Source organism: Aethalodelphis obliquidens, unplaced genomic scaffold (genome assembly GCF_003676395.1).
Source record: "Aethalodelphis obliquidens isolate GAN/ISIS:26980383/991018 unplaced genomic scaffold, ASM367639v1 scaffold1, whole genome shotgun sequence".
Taxonomy (NCBI): domain Eukaryota; kingdom Metazoa; phylum Chordata; class Mammalia; order Artiodactyla; family Delphinidae; genus Aethalodelphis; species Aethalodelphis obliquidens.
In genome coordinates, this window is record NW_020837945.1 from 74,739,245 (window position 1) to 74,755,923 (window position 16,679).

The window sequence follows — 16,679 nt, forward strand, 5'->3', positions numbered from 1 at the left end:
TCCAATTTTCCCAGTGCCACTTATTGAAGAGGCTGTCTTTTCTCCATTGTATATTCTTGTCTCCTTTATCAAAGATAAGGTGACCAAATGTGCATGGGTTTATCTCTGGGCTTTCTATCCTGTTCCATTGATCTTTATTTCTATTTTTGTACCAGTACCATATTGTCTTGATTACTGTAGCTTGTAGTATAGTCTGAAGCCAGGGAGCCTGATTCCTCAACCTCCATTTTTCTTTCTCAAGATAACTTTGGCTATTCGGGGTCTTTTGTGTTTCCATACAATTTGTGAAATTTTTTGTTATAGTTCTGTGAAAAATGCCATTGGTAGTTTGATAGGGGTTGCATTGAATCTGTAGATTGCTTTGGGTAGTATAGTCATTTTCACGATGTTGATCCTTCCAATCCAAGAACATGGCATGTCTCTTCATCTGTTTGTATAGTCTTTAATTTCTTTCATCAGTGTCTTATAGTTTTCTGCATACAGGTCTTTTGTCTCCTTAGGTAGGTTTATTCCTAAGTATTCTATTCTTTTTGTTACAATGGTAAATGGGAGTGTTTCCTTAATTTCCCCTTCAGATTTTTTATCATTAGTGTATAGGAATGCCAGAGATTTCTGTGCATTAATTTTGTATCCTGCTACTTTACCAAATTCATTGATTAGCTCTAGTAGTTTTCTGGTAGCATCTTTAGGATTCTCTATATATAGTATCATGTCATCGGCAAACAGTGACAGCTTTACTTCTTTTTCGATTTGGATTCCTTTTATTTCTTTTTCTTCTCTGATTTCTGTGGCTAAAACTTCCCAAACTATGTGGAATAATAGTGGGGAGAGTGGACATCCTTGTCTTGTTCCTGATCTTAGAGGAAATGATTTCAGTTTTTCACCATTGAGAATGATGTTGGCTGTGGGTTTGTCATATATGGCCTTTATTATGTTGAGGTAGGTCCCCTCTGTGCCTACTCTCTGGAGGGTTTTTATCATTAATGGGTGTTGAATTTTGTCAAATGCTTTTTCTGCATCTAGTGAGATTATCATATGGTTTTTATCCTTCAGTTCTTTAATAGGGTTTATCACATTGATTGATTTGCATATACTGAAGAATCCTTGCATTCCTGGGATAAACCCCACTTGATCATGGTGTATGATCCTTTTAATGTGCTGTTGGATTCTGTTTGCTAGTATTTTGTTGAGGATTTTTCCATCTGATATTGGTCTGTAGTTTTCTTTTTTTGTGACATCTTTGTCTGGTTTTGGTATCAGGGTGATGGTGGGCTCATAGAATGAGTTTGGGAGTGTTCCTACCTCTGCTATATATTGGAAGAGTTTGAGAAGGATAGGTGTTAGCTCTTCTCTAAATGTTTGATAGTATTCGCCTGTGAAGCCATCTGGTCCTGGGCTTTTGTTTGTTAGAAGATTTTAAATCACAGTTTCAATTTCAGTGCTTGTGATTAGGCTGTTTATATTTTGTATTTCTTCCTGGTTTAGTCTCAGAACATTGTGCTTTTCTAAGAATTTGTCCATTTCTTCTAGATTGTCCATTTTATTGGCGTATAGTTGCTTGTAGTAATCCCTCATGATCCTTTGTATTTCTGCAGTGTCAGTTGTTACTTCTCCTTTTTCATTTCTAATTCTGTTGATTTGAGTCTTCTTCCTTTTTTTCTTGATGAGTCTGGCTAATGGTTTATCAATTTTGTTTATCTTCTCAAAGAACCAGCTTTTAGTTTTATTGATCTTTGCTCTCATTTCCTTCATTTCTTTTTCATTTAGTTCAGATCTGATCTTTATTGTTTCTCTCCTTCTGCCAACTTTGGTTTTTTTTTTTTTTTTTTATTTTTTTTTCTAATTGCTTTAGGTGTAAGGTTAGGTTGTTTAATTGAGATGTTTCTTATTTCTTGAGGTAGGATTGTATTGCTATAAACTTCCCTCTTAGAACTGCTTTTGCTGCATCCCATAGGTTTTGGGTGGTCGTGTTTTCATTGTCATTTATTTTTAGGTATTGTTTGATTTTCTCTTTGATTTCTTCAGTGATCTCTTGGTTATTTAGTAGTGTATTGTTTAGCCTCCATGTGTTTGTATTTTTTACAGATTTTTTCCTGTAATTGATATCTAGGCTCATACCTGTGTGGCTGGAAAAGATACTTGATACTATTTCAATTTCCTTAAATTTACCAGGGCTTGATTTGTGACGCAAGATACGATCTATCCTGGACAATGTTCCATGAGCATTTGAGAAGAATGTGTATTCTGTTGTTTTTGGATGGAATGTCCTATAAATATCAATTAAGTCCATCTTGTTGAAAGTGTCATTTAAAGCTTGTGTTTCCTTATTTATTTTCATTTTGGATGATCTGTCCATTGGTGAAAGTGGGGTGTTAAAGTCCCCTACTATTATTGTGTTACTGTCAAGTTCCCCTTTTTTGGCTGTTAGCATTTGCCTTATGTATTGAGGTGCTCCTATGTTGGGTGCATAAATATTTACAATTGTTATAGCTTCTTCTTGGATTGGTCCCTTGATCATTATGTAGTGTCCTTCTTTGTCGCTTGTAATAGTCCTTATTTTAAAGTCTATTTTGTCTGATATGAGAACTGCTACTCCAGACTTCTTTTGATTTCCATTTGCATGGAATATGTTTTTCCATCCCCTCACTTTCAGTCTGTATCTGTCCCTAGGTCTGAACTGGGCCTCTTGTAGACAGAATATATACAGTTCCTGTTTTTGTATCCATTCAGCCAGTGTATGTCTTTTGGTTGGAGCATTTAATTCATTTACATTTAAGGTAATTATTGATATGTATGTTCTTATTACCATTTTCTTAATTTTTGGGGGTTTGTACTCTGTAATGGCCTATATGGGAAAAGAATCTACCAAAGAGTGGATATATGTTTACATATAACTGATTCACTTTGCTCTACACCTGAAACTTACACAACATTGTAATCAACTATACTGCAATAAAAATTTAAAAGAAAAGAATAACAACTGATCATAGAGGCTCTTTTCAATCTGCTTTTCTGGAACTTTTTAAAAGGAATATCAGATTGAACTTTTAAAAGGCCTCTCAAGCCAGGAAAGTCAAATAAGGACTTGCCATCAGACTCTGACTGCAATACGTACAGATTTGGGTAAATTCCTCTCTTCTTGAGGTCCCCAAACTATCTTGAGGTTCCTGCACTTGCCAGGGACTGAACTTCCTTACTCACCTGGTAAGACTTCTGGAAACCCTGTATGCATGGTACTAGGTAAATATTTCCAAGAGTCATTATTGGCTCCATAAAGTCAATCTTAGTACTTTAAAGCTGTCTTGTCATATCTGAGTCAATAATGCCTCTGTCAAATATGACATTTCAGTCAGTGCCTTCATAATATAACCAATGTTTCCAATTGTGTCCTGTTATAAGGAGAACAGATTCTTATTGAACTTATGCAAGTAACTATATTGCCATGAAAATAAGAATACTCACTAAGAGTTTCCAAATTCTGGAGGGATCAGGTAGGGAGAAAAAGAGAAATGTTCTATCTTTGTTTACAAAGTTATCATTTATCAAATTGCTGCAAGTCATAGATAGCTTGAGAGAAAAGTTTTCCTTAAATCTGGAAAAGCAAAACGTAAAAGAACCAGCAATGTTTTAAACAAAAATTATAATCATCCTGCACAGTTCATTCAGTCCTGTGGAATTAATTCTTGATCTTTTGTTAGCACTTTTTTGAAGCCATCTGTTTCTTCATTAGAGTTCTGTAAATTCTTACCCAATTCAGTAGTATGATCTGAGAGTTTATCAGAAAACTGTACTCTAGACAAAGTATCAGAGGCCTTTCTGAATCTCTGTAAGGATGAAACATATTTGTAAAAGCATCACAGTAAAACAATAACTGTCTATAGATGACAAAAGAGTTAAAATGTAGAATAGATAGCTAGTGGGAAGCAGACACATAGCACAGGGAGATCAGCTCGGTGATTTATGACCACCTAGAGGGGTGGGATATGGAGGGTGGGAGGGAGACACAAGAGGGAGGGGATATGAGGGTGTATGTATACATATAGCTGATTCACTTTGTTATACAGCAGAAACTAACACACCATTGTAAAGCAATTATACTCCAATAAAGATGTTAAAAAGAAAAATGCATGGTTAAAGTGCTGATTACAGTGCAATTGACAAGGAAATTAAGTTATCTCTGTGACATACACCATTTTAAGATAGTAACTAGGATTATGATTGATAACATTATGCCAGGACAATCAGAATTCCAGAAATTTCATAGTTTCTATAACACTTATATACCTATACAGACACAACATAAAGCAGGCTTAGTATTACTTCTTGTTTTGACAATGCCTCCCGTGTGATTTAACATGTCAAATAAGCGTAATTAGTTTAACATCTCCCTTTTTATAAGGAGAGAGGACAAATCTCTGAGATATTTCAGGGGCCTTCTGAAACATCTCATATCTCAAAGTTAGATCTAAGTTAAAAGACTTCATTTAGAATTTGATTTTGGGAAGTTTGTCAAAAATATCAAATTTTTGTTTTTAAACACTTGGTCAAATAGGATCATAAGTCACTGTGAAATAATGCTGAGTTATTCATTTAAACAAAATAAGAATTAAATACTTCATAGGTAAATATAAATGTTATATAGTTGTAAATAGTCTTAGCTACAAAGTATAGAATCTTTGTTTTTCTAGACAGATTACATTAAGGTAAAGAAATCTTTGTTTACAATTTCTCATTAAGACCAGACCATTAATCTCAAAACACTTTGTCCTTTTAACAGAAAACCAAATTTTGTACCAGCTTACTTTTGATATTGAAATTTATTCATTCGAACCTTAGCCAGTCCTGATGGCACATAAAATTCCTCTCTAAAGACTCTTTTTTTTTTTTCTTTTTTGCGGTACGCGGGCCTCTCACTGCTGCGGCCTCTCCCGTTGCGGAGCACAGGCTCCAGATGCACAGGCTTAGTGGCCATGGCTCACGGGCCCAGCCGCTCCATGGCATGTGGGACCTTCCTGGACCGGGGCACGAAACTGTGTCCCCTGCATTGGCAGGCGGACTCTCAACCACTGCGCCACCAGGGAAGCCCCTAAAGACTCTTTTTTTCCCACAAATTTTCTACAGCTTTCTATGTCTGTTTTAATTTCCCCCTTTTTTTCTTTCTCATTTAGAACTAACCAGCTTTAGGACAGAATTACTTTCTTTTCCCTTAACAAAATGTATTTCAGTTTTCTGTACCTTTAAAATTTTTTTTCCTTGAATATGAAAATGTTTTCCTTATTAATGTTAATAGTTTAAATTATGTATATTAATTAGAATTTTTAAGCTTTAGAAACCTTAATTTTTAGTAAAAACTAAGAAATAAGCAATTATGAACTGTCTTTTCCAGTAGTATTCTGTAGACTGGCAAACTTATAATTACTTTTTATAATTTTTAAAAACTTGTGCTTTCTTATAGAAAATATTTCAGTGTGGCACCAAAAATATTTGCTAATAGTCCCAAATATCTTATGTTTCTCTGTAAAAGGAAGCCTATATTCAGTAATTAATGTTTCAGTACCTTATTTTGTTTGGAAATGATTTAGATATTTAATAAATTTCCATCATTTAACTTAATCTAGCAAAACTTTAAAGTTTCCAAAAAGGTTTGGGGGAACCATTTTGAGATAGACACATCATAAAACATAACTATTCTTAAAGAGTTCACCTAAAAACTCTTATTCATTTACATTTATTTAATGTACATATGAAAATATCATACTGAATTATTTTTATTGCTGACAAATTTTGTAACAGAGATAACAAACTTATCTGACTTTTAGTAAACCTAGGTACAATAAAAGTATTATACTTAATGTTGATGACTAAAGGCATGTCTGCATTAATTAAATCAATGAACTTTAACTTTAATACTGAATATTTCCCAGCTCTCTTGAACCTGAAATTCATTTGGGTTACTACTATATTTCTGAGAATTTATTTTATTTAAGAGCTTAATTTTTTTAAGGCAATTAAATAGAGCTCTTTTACAAATTAATTTTGACAATACCATTCAAAAGTAGAAGCATACTACATCTGTAAGGTACATACATGGACATACATACATCCAGATAGGCACAGACAGAGTCTCATAGATTTAGTTTTAAAGCTTTAGTCATGAATCAGGTACAATAAAAAAACTCACGGGCTTCCGTGGTGGCGCAGTGGTTGAGAGTCCGCCTTCCGATGCAGGGGACACGGGCTCGTGCCCCGGTCCGGGAAGATCCCACATGCCGAGGAGCGGCTGGGCTCGTGAGCCTTGGCCGCTGAGCCTGCGCGTCCGGAGCCTGTGGTCCGCAATGGAAGAGGCCGCAACAGTGAGAGGCCCGCGTACCGCAAAAAAAACACAAAAACTCACTAGTTTATAAATAACAGTTGGAATGAATTACATCTGCTAGCTCAGATGGCTAAAGTCTTTTATTATGTGTGGAGAAGATATCAGCTTTGCATTTGCCCTTGACAAGTAATTTTAAGGAGGTTATTTGGGCAAGAGAGTCCTTCTAGCAATTTGAATTAAAAGGCCTCTTTTTTTTTTTTTTTTTTTCTTTTTCAGTCTTAGGAATTGGAGATGGTCTAGATAAGGGTTCCCTGAGAAGATGAGGTAAAACATTTATATTTCAAAGGTAGAGGGAGAGAAATGGAAGCTCTTCCTAGAAGGACTTTTGTCCCCTTAGGGTCAGAATTTTTTTCAAAAAATTTTTTTTTCAAAAAATTTTTTTTCAAAATGGTCATAATAATCATAGAATTGTTGTTGCCTTCTGTGTGGATCAATCTTGCTGTTATAAAAAGAAAGCTCAGAAAGAGATGGATAGCAAGGAGGAGGACATTCAGAGGAGAAGGAAGGAGCAGAGGGAGAGAGAGAGAGAGTGAGAGGGTGTAAGACTAAAAGAGACAGAGAGACAGAGAGGGAGAGAACTCTCAGAAGCCTCAGAGGAATTTCCAGTTCTGAAATCCTTTGAGATAATTGTGAGTTAGTTTCTCTGAGGGAAGCAATAGTGGATTCATTGTTATGTTTTTCTGAGTCCTCAAAAATACCAGTTGAGATATGCTTCTATTCTTGCCTTACATCCTTTTCTTAATTGACTGCCCAAACTAATTTAGGAGTTTCAAAGGAGCCCCATGTTGGCCAATTTTATTGTAAATCATCCCAGGTAATTGTAGTCCAGCAAGACAAATACTTGCAGGACTAAGGCCCATAGTTCATTTTTTTCTTTTTTTGCTGTACGCAGGCCTCTCACTGTTGTGGCCTCTCCCGTTGCGGAGCACAGGCTCCGGACACGCAGGCTCAGCGGCCATGGCTCAAGGGCCCAGCCGCTCCGCGGCATGTGGGATCTTCCCAGACCAGGGCACGAACCCGTGTCCCCTGCATTGGCAGGCAGACTCTCAACCACTGCGCCACCAGGGAAGCCCAGGCCCATAGTTCTTATACATAAAAGCAGGAGAAGTTTAATGAAGAAAGAGGCTGCCCTTAGAGAGTGAACTTCTCATATTCCAAAAGTAATTATTTACCAGGAAGAAAAAGAAAAAAGGAAAACAAAATCCCAAGAACAGAAGCTGGCAGCCCAAACAAAAGAGGAAGTGAAATCCTGAAGGCCACTTGAACAAAACAGAGATGATGGGGAGTGAGATCCTGGAGGACCGTAGCTGGTAACAGAGGACACCCTGTCTCCTACCAAGGTGGGAGGTTTCAGTACAGAGGACTTCCAACCAAATTCTGGGACCACTAAGGAGACAATAGAGCTCGACTCTTGCAGGTACCTTACTCAGATCCAAGACAATGTATCCATCCGCAATGTATCCATCACCCAAAAAAGAAATTTCTTTTTTCTTTTTCCTAATCAGTATTAGGAAAATACTGATTTCCTAATACCTCTTTGGAACTTCACAATGGGTTACATTTTCTTTTTAAGGCAAGCTCAGAAGTACTACATGTTGTGGAATGAACTCCTACATAAGAGTCAGTGACTTCCCTGGAGGTCCAGTGGTTAAGACTCCTTGCTTCCACTGAAGGAGGCACGGGTTTGATTTCTACAGGGAACTAAGATCCTGCTGGTGGTGTGGCAAAAAGGATAAAAAGGGGTAGAGGATAAGTCATAGAATTGGCCTCAAACTGCTTTTAAATTTCAAGAGATGAGGCGCTTATAGCAAGGTTGGAAGAAGATAAGCAAGGTCACTCACTTCATTCAATATAAGAGTTAGTCTGGCATTTTCAGGTTCAGAAAGTCCAAGTCCACAGGAAATAAAAAATGCCCAGGTTTTCTTCTTTATTTTTCTATCCAGGTCAAACCTAAGTCTTCTGTATACATTCCATTCTTTGAAATCCACTCTTGAGTTATTTTAAATCCTACTCTTTTAGAGTTCAAGGACTGGTCTGGTTAATTCTCTTGGTAAAGAGGAGGTAAAGAGGAGACTTGAGGGGTTAAAATGTCTAGATTTGCCAGGCAAACAATTTGGACTATCTGCATTACAAAGCAGTTATTTAACATGGTAGGTCTTCTGGTGCATTTAAGTATTTTATAGATCATTAACTGCTTGAGAGAGCTGGGAAACAGACTGAAGTGGAAATAGCTGTTTCTAGGTAAATGCACTTCTTTCCCAGAAAGGAAAAATAGACTCCTAGAGATTCTAAAGTTTCCTTAAAGAGAAAAGAAGTTCCTAGTTACAGAAAAATCTCAGGAGAAACATACTCTGGAAATGAGGTACAGAGCTACACCCAACCAATATTTGTCACACCCAGCTACGGGCCAGACCTCGGACCAGGTCACGCACATTATGCATTTAATTCTTCAAGCATCCATGAAATGTGTAGCATCATCCCCACTTCCTGGATAAAGAAAATTAGGTTCAGAGAGTTGCAATGATTTTTCAATTTGGTTTGGAGCTGAGATTTGAACTCACAAAGGAGCCCATGTTCTTTCCATACTGGACAACACCAAGCTGAAAATGGAGAGAAGGTGATGAGGTCACCCACAGTGACCACTTCACAGTGACACATTTTCCCTCCCTTTCTTTTCTTTTAAAAATTTATTTATTGGTTTATTTATTTATTTTTGACTGCATTGGGTCTTTGCTGCTGCACGCAGGCTTCTCATTGCGGTGGCTTCTCTTGTTGCAGAGTACAGGGTCTAGGCACGTGGGCTTCAGTAGCTGTGGCACATGGGCTCAGTAGTTGTGGCTTACAGGCTTAGTTGCTCCACGGCAACTAATATGGGATCTTCCCAGACCAGGGATCAAACCCACGTCCCCTGTATTGGCAGGCGTATTCTTAACCATTGCCCCACCAGGGAAGTCCCTCCCTCCCTCTCTTTGCCTTCTTTTCCCCCTTAAAAAGTTGGATGAATTTCTTTTTTTTAATTAAAAAAAATTTTAATTATATAATTTTTAAAGGTTACTTTTCATTTATAGTTATTAAAATATGCATGATTTTACAGAGTCCTTAACAGAGTAGTAAACAAGAGAAAAGCCAGTGATACTACCTTATTCTAAGAAAAATGTCTCACTGTGGCATATTTATGTAGCCTATAGATTTCTACTTTACATTATACAGAATTACGAGTTAAAAGACCCCAGAGGTAAAAGTGATGACAGGAATGGAGCTTAGAGGCAAATATATCCAAGCACCTTCAATTTAGCGATGCTACAGACTGTGATAAGATGAATTCCAGCCTTTAATGCTCGCCTAGACTAAAGCATGCAGTTGGTGCATTGGATTAACACTGGCCTGTGGGAGCTGGGGAGTTTCAATGGTCCAATTTGCTTTTCTCTTTTTAGGGATTACAGTCTAGAGGTCTGTTTGCTTCCACACTGGGCTAAAGGGTGACAGCTTGATTTGGGGAATCAGATGTTCTGTTGCTAAGAGATCAGAAATTCTGAGCAACTGGACGCTATTTGTTACAGAGTGTAGAATTCAAGGTGATATTTATCTATTTATTAACATTTTATTTATTTATTTATTTAATTTTATTTTTGGCTGTGCTGTGTGTTAGTTGCAGCATAGAGGACCTTCGTTGAGGCATGCAGGATCTTTCCTTGCAGTGTGCGGCTCTTTGCTGCAGAGCACAGGCTTCTCTCTAGTTGTGGCATGCGGGTTTTCTCTCTCTAGTTGTGGCTCGTGCGCTCCAGGGCACGTGGGCTCTGTAGTTTTGCAGCACGTGGCTCTCTCGTTGAGGTGTGCAAGCTCAGTATTTGTGGCGTGGGCTTAGTTGCCCCGTGGCATGCGGGATCTTAGTTCCCCAACCAGGGATTGAACCCGTGTCCCCTGTATTGGAAGGCAGATTCTTTACCACTGGACCACCAGGGAAGTCCCTCAAGGTGATTTTTATACATGAGTCACAAACACCGTGGGGACGACTTGTTGAAACAAAGAGGAAGCAGCCAAGGTATAGCGTGGGAAAACCTGACCTCAGGTCTCTGTTCCCTCCTGCTCCCCATACCAGACTGGCTTGGGCAATTCTAAGCCTTGTTGATGAAGAGTTTTCTCATCTGCAAAATGGATACCATAGTTTTGCCTTTGGAGAATTGTGAGCCTAAAATAGGAAAACTGACACAAAAAGTGTTTATAAACTGCAAAGCAATCATTTGAAAATTAGTAGTTAGTATTATTTTGCTTCATTTAAGAGGACCAAGAGGAGCTTATCTTCCTTATTGTTCTCACTTGGTGGCCTGAGGTCTCTGGTCCTGATGCCATTTTTATAATTTGTGTTCCTATTTACCTACAAATTATGTGTTTTCTTATGAAGTTTTTCATTGAAACTTTGTTCTTTGGCAATCCTAGTTCAGGCTGGATATAAAAGTGTCAGTCCAGTCAAATTGTATTGTTGAAAAATGAATGTAGAATAGAGCAGAGGGTAAGATGGGACTCTGGAAGGGCTGGGGGATGAGGGTGTCAAACCCCTGCTCTAATGTTTACCAACCGCGACTTAGTTTCCTCACTTGTAGAATGGGGTTGGTAATGAACAGTAACTACCTCATAGGGTTTTTAAACTTTAAATGAAAGAACACACATGTGGCATTATGTGCCTAGAACATAATAAGTGCTAAACAAATATTGTTTTTATTACTGTTATTATTAGAAACTCAAAATTGTTCTCAGAACAGAGACCACATGATCTTTTGATGTGGTCAAAGGCAAAGCTGTATAATGCTGAGCTATGTCAAGGTGTGTTCTAGGGAGTTGTTGGCACATTCCACAGTATCTAGAACATGTCCACAAGTTCAGTGACTTAGTCATTGGAAATGTAGCCATCTTTGGTCATTCTTAGGCTTTGAAGGTAACTCCATACAAATTTGATTTGATTTAATTTAGTCATCTTTTCAAAAAATGCGGTAATAGCCAATTTTACTGGTTTTTAAAATTAATTCATTAACTTCCAAATTTCTACTAAGGTTTTTTTCCCCTTCCCCTCCTCGCTCTCCCACCCCTCCTTTCCTCTCTTTTTCTTTTCTTTCCATAACCTCCTTCACTTTCCCTCCTTTCCTCTCCCTTTCCCTCCCCTCCCTACTTCCTTTGCTTTGCTTTTCCCTCTCCTCTCCCTTTTCTCACTGCTCTCTCCCTCTCCCTCTCTCTCTCTCAGAATCTGTGCCAGGCCTGGCTAGAGCACAGACATCCATCAAACATGATCCCTACCCACAGTCCAAGAGGAGTGATAAGGTGAGGGGGCAAAGGGCAATGCCATGAGGTAGAATGTGGTGAGAACCTCAAATACCCTGATGGTTTAGAGGACAGATCACCCAGAGAAATTAGGGAGGTTCCCATGACATGAACTTTGAGCCAGACCCTGAAGGGTGGTTAAGATCTAGCCCCATGAGGTTGGATTTCCACGGTGTGTCAGCTTGGATTTTTCTCCCTCTTTCTTAGCTCTATAGTTCTTCCAGGCTACTTTGTAGCAATTTGAGTCTAAAGCATCACCTGCCACTGGAACCCAAAGGTCTAGGAGGAGCTTCAAGCTGTGACAAGACTCCCAATGGATTCATCTGAGGTTAACCCAACCTGGACCCTGGAGTCTCCTCAAACATCCATCGATGAAAATTCCCAGGCGATTCCAGTTGCCTCTCAACCTATGTCTGAAGTGTTAATAAAGAACCTCAGTAACCTGACGCCCAACCCTAGTATCAAATTGCCATTCATTCTACCAGAATGTCTACGTCAGCCAACTGGGCGGTTACTTGGTGAAACCATACCCTATAGGAGAGGGGTGAGGACCGTGTTAACTGATCGGACAGATAAGATAGAACGTCTGATTCAATCTGTTAAAAAACGCTACAGCAAAGGAGTTCCTCGGTCTGACTCTCAAAGAGAACCATGGCAGAATGATGTTGAGACTCAGTCAAGAGGGCAAAGGTTTAGAAGTAGCTGTCGTTTTTGCTGGTTTCTTAGAGATCCTTCTGAGGATAATTATGAGAATTATTACAACAATAAGTATTACAGTAATTATGACATGGAGTCGAAGGAGCCATAAACCTTATTCTTGTACTGTTTTTTATTCCTGGTAATTTTAGGATCATTATGAAGCTTGGGAAAGATTGTGCACCAATATTTTGATAACCTATATTACAAGTTCTGTGATGTCCATTTTTCTTGCATCTCTTTACTACCTTAATACAGTAACTTATAAGGAATCTATGTAGCTTGCATTTGAATGACTTGAATATATTTCAGTTCCACTTTGTGAAACAAATTAACTTGTGTGGAAGGAAAGTGAAGAAAACGTTGGGTGGCTTGACCACAGCATTGTTAGAACAGCATGTTGAATTGTAATAAAAATTTTTGACGTGCTGTTTCAATTTTCAGTAGCAAATAAATGCGTTTATAGGGGATCTTATTAAAATTTGAGACTTATTTGAGTACCTTTAAAAAAATTCTTGTTATTTTAGACTTGTTTTTTTCTTTTTTTTTTCCTACGGTACACGGGCCTCTCACTGCTGTGGCCTCTCCCGTTGCGGAGCACAGGCTCCGGACGCGCAGGCTCAGCGGCCATGGCTCACGGGCCCAGCCGCTCTGCGGCATGTGGGATCTTCCCAGACCGGGGCATGTACCCGTTTCCCCTGCATTGGCAGGCGGACTCTCAACCACTGCGCCACCAGGGAAGCCCTAGACTTGTTTTTGCTGGCTATGTATTAACTGAATAATACTTATCCCCATCATATTCCCAGGGTGTAAATATCCAGCATTCTAATATTTTGTGATATTGTCCTGTTGGGAAGGAAGTTTATACATTTGGGTAAGGTTAGAAAACAAGGGCACAGACATTTGCACATATTAACCTCTTGGAAGAAGTTATCAGTTGATCTTGGTTGGAGGGAATTGAAAGAATGATAGTGGTATATAATACTAAGGGAAGATGCAGCCCCAATGGTGTTTTAGTTCAGTTATTTTCTTTCATAACCTAAGTGTACACAGACCTGGATTTCTTTGTGGGATAAAAGAGATACATAAAACTCATCTTCTGCCATCCAACTATCTTTTGTTCACTTTAAAAATATATTAAAGAATTGGGTACATGGGACTTCCCTGGCGGTCCAGTGGTTAGGACTCCTGCTCTTTCACTGCCCAGGGCCTGGGTTCGATCCCTGATTGGGGAACTAAGATCCCACAAGCTGTGTGGTGTGGCCAAAAAAAAGAAGATCCAGTTGCAAAGCAACTAGAGACCTGGTGGTATTCAGAATGAAGCAGAAATAGCCCAAACCTGGACGACTGTGCAAACAAATGGCAAAGAAGTTCAACAGTGATGTTAAAAAGGGATATTAAATATTAATACCCATCAAAGTAGGTCTTCAGAGGTTGTCCTACTTAGAACTACTCAAACCATCATGGTCTACAGCATGGGTGAATGTGGGTGGTCTTGAGGTTTTGTTAAACTTGCAAGCTGTTCCTAGAGGCAAGGCCGTCTTGACTGCTGTATGCATTTGAAAATCATTGACTAGTGAAAAAACTTATTTGTTGTAATCGTGTTAAATTTATTTAAAAAAAAAAAAGATCTAGCCCCATGAAGACTTAAAGAGAGGAGAGAAGGATGAGCATTCCAGGCTGAGGAAGCAGCAGGAGCAAAGGCATGGAGGTGGGCCTCTCCTGAGGAAAATCAATGTAAGAGATTAGCTACAACAACTACTAACCCTTCTCCCTGCCTTTTGCAGAGTCAGCTCAGACACTCTTCATGGCAAAAGTGGGTGTGGTGGAGACAATCCCTTGTTCTGACTTACATTCCCACGCATCAAATTGTTTCCCAGGCTTGACTTCCCTGGCCATTCTTCCTAGCTCCCAAGGTTTACCAGACATCCAAGTGGAAGTTATGTGTGGCATTTACCCATTCAGATAGTAAACTATTATCACATCAGTCTCTAAGGGACCATTGTGGTACCTGTTACTCAATCCAGCACTGCTCCCTCTAGTTTTATTCTGTGTTGGAGTCATCAGTGAACTGCAAAGGGAAGCAGCTTCAATTAGGGTCACGCATGAAGATACCTTCCTCAATGCTACCTGTGCTAACATCTTGACAATTATCCTTGGGCATGCTCAGTTCATATTTTCAGTATTTTTCCCATCCATTCATCAAACTTTCACTGAGCAGATCAAAATTCCCCACGTGGATGGGATATAAGGGACGGTAAAACATGGTCCTTACCTTCAAGATAGTCTAGAAGAACTAAGAGAATGCAAGGCAGAAGATAATTGGGAGCACAAGAGAAGGACAGTGAAAATCTTTTAGAATTAGTATAGTGACAGTCCCCCAAACCACACCCCCCCAACCCAAGAACGTGTTAAAGAGGTTGTTCTGGAAGAGGTGGAATTGTTAAGCCTCAAAACATGGGAATGGTTCTGTTGACCTGGCCTCCTAAACCTTGAGACATACAGAAACCCTTTGGAATGCTTGCCTGTTTTTTTTTTTTCCCCTGTGAAATTTGTATCTGGCCGTAGCCCCATGGTTGGAGGGTAATAGGGAAAACTAGCTCTTACCTGAGCATCTGCCTCATGACTCTTGAGCGTTGTTGTGTGTGCCAGTATTCACATCCTGATTCCTCAGTAAGTGATGGCAAGACTTTTCCCCTCAAGGCTCTAGATCTACCAGATTTCAAAGGCATAGGACTCTGTCAAGAATGTTTAACTCTGTAAACATACAGAATTATATTCAAATAATGTTTTTCAGGTTGAATTCTAGACTGATGACCTCTCTTAACTTCATGGGGGTTTTGGTGTTTATTTCCTCAGGATGAATTCCAAACTTACTCTTGGAAAAAGGTAGTGTGGATCTGCCTGTCAGCATTGAACAGTGCATTTCGGCTCATTCCTGATCACCCTCTCATCACAGATGAGGAATATATCATAAATAGAGCCATAAGAAAGCCAGACCTAAAGGTAAGTACACTTATGGCTCCTGCAGGTGCTAAAGAAATTTAATCATTTTTCCCTCCAAGTGCAAGATTAAATTTATATATAGCCAAAACTTTAGAATAACAATAAATAGAATATAACCTTTAAAAATTGTGAAGCACTATATTGTATACCTGTAATTATATAATATGGTACAGCTACTATACTTCAATACAAAAGTATTAAATTCAGATCCTCCACTGTGCCAATCTTCTTTTTTTCTACTTGTAAGCTCTTTTTTAAATTTGAATTTTATTTTATTTATTTATTTTTTATATAGCAGCTTCTTATTAGTTATCTATTTTATACATATTAGTGTATATATGTCAATCCCAATCTCCCAATTCATCCCGCCCTCACAACTTTCCCCCCTTGGTGTCCATACATTTGTTCTCTACATCTGTGTCTCTATTTCTGCCTTGCAAACTGGTTCATCTGTACCATTTTTCTAGATTCCACATATATGAGTTAATATACAGTATTTGTTTTTCTCTTTCTGACTTACTTCATTCTGTATGACAGTCTCTAGATCCATCCACATCTCTACAAATGACCCAATTTCATTCCTTTTTATGCCTGAGTAATATTCCACTGTATATATGTACCACATCTTTATCCATTCTGTCGATGGGCATTTAGGTTGCTTCCATGACCTGGCTATTGTAAATAGTGCTGCAATAAACATTGGGGTGCATGTGACTTTTTGAATTATGGCTTTCTCTGGCTATATGCCCAGTAGTGGGATTGCTGGGTCATATGGTAATTTTATCTTTAGTTTTTTAAGGAAACTCCATACTGTTCTCCATAGTACCTGTATCAATTTACATTTCCACCAACAGTGCAAGAGGGTTCCCTTTTCTCTACAGCCTCTCCAGCGTTTGTTGTTTGTAGATTTTCTGATGATGCCCATTCTAACTGGTGTGAGGTGATTCCTCATTGTAGTTTTGATTTGCATTTCTCTCATAATTAGTGATGTTGAGCAGCTTTTCATGTGCCTCTTGGCCATCTGTATGTCTTCTTCGGAGAGATGTCTGTTTAGATCTTCTGCCCATTTTTTGATTGGGTTGTTTGTTTTTTTCATATTGAGCTGCATGAACTGTTTATATATTTTGGAGATTAATCCTTTGTCCATTGATTCATTTGCAAATATTTTCTCCCTTTCTGAGGGTTGTTTTTTTGTCTTGTTTACAGTTTCCTTTGTTGTGCAAAAGCTTTTAAATTTCATTAGGTCCAATTTGTTTATTTTTGTTTTTGTTTCCATTACTCTAGGAGGGGG

General features: G+C 38.5%; 2 protein-coding genes across 2 annotated transcripts in view; both read left to right on the forward strand.

Moving 5' to 3' along the window:
* Window positions 1-16,679, forward strand: part of ATP13A4 (ATPase 13A4) — a 145,316-nt gene that overhangs the window by 54,186 nt on the left and 74,451 nt on the right. The window contains exon 3 of the mRNA XM_027108707.1: window positions 15,242-15,388. Within this exon, the coding sequence (XP_026964508.1) occupies window positions 15,242-15,388 (147 nt within the window). The remainder of the gene's footprint in view (window positions 1-15,241; window positions 15,389-16,679) is intronic.
* LOC113621650 (developmental pluripotency-associated protein 3-like) lies at window positions 7,380-12,943 on the forward strand. Its single transcript, XM_027108718.1, has 3 exons — window positions 7,380-7,790; window positions 11,610-11,686; window positions 11,894-12,943. Exon 3 carries the CDS (start codon window positions 12,000-12,002, stop codon window positions 12,492-12,494), a length of 495 nt encoding a protein of 164 aa, XP_026964519.1. The 5' UTR covers window positions 7,380-7,790; window positions 11,610-11,686; window positions 11,894-11,999; the 3' UTR covers window positions 12,495-12,943.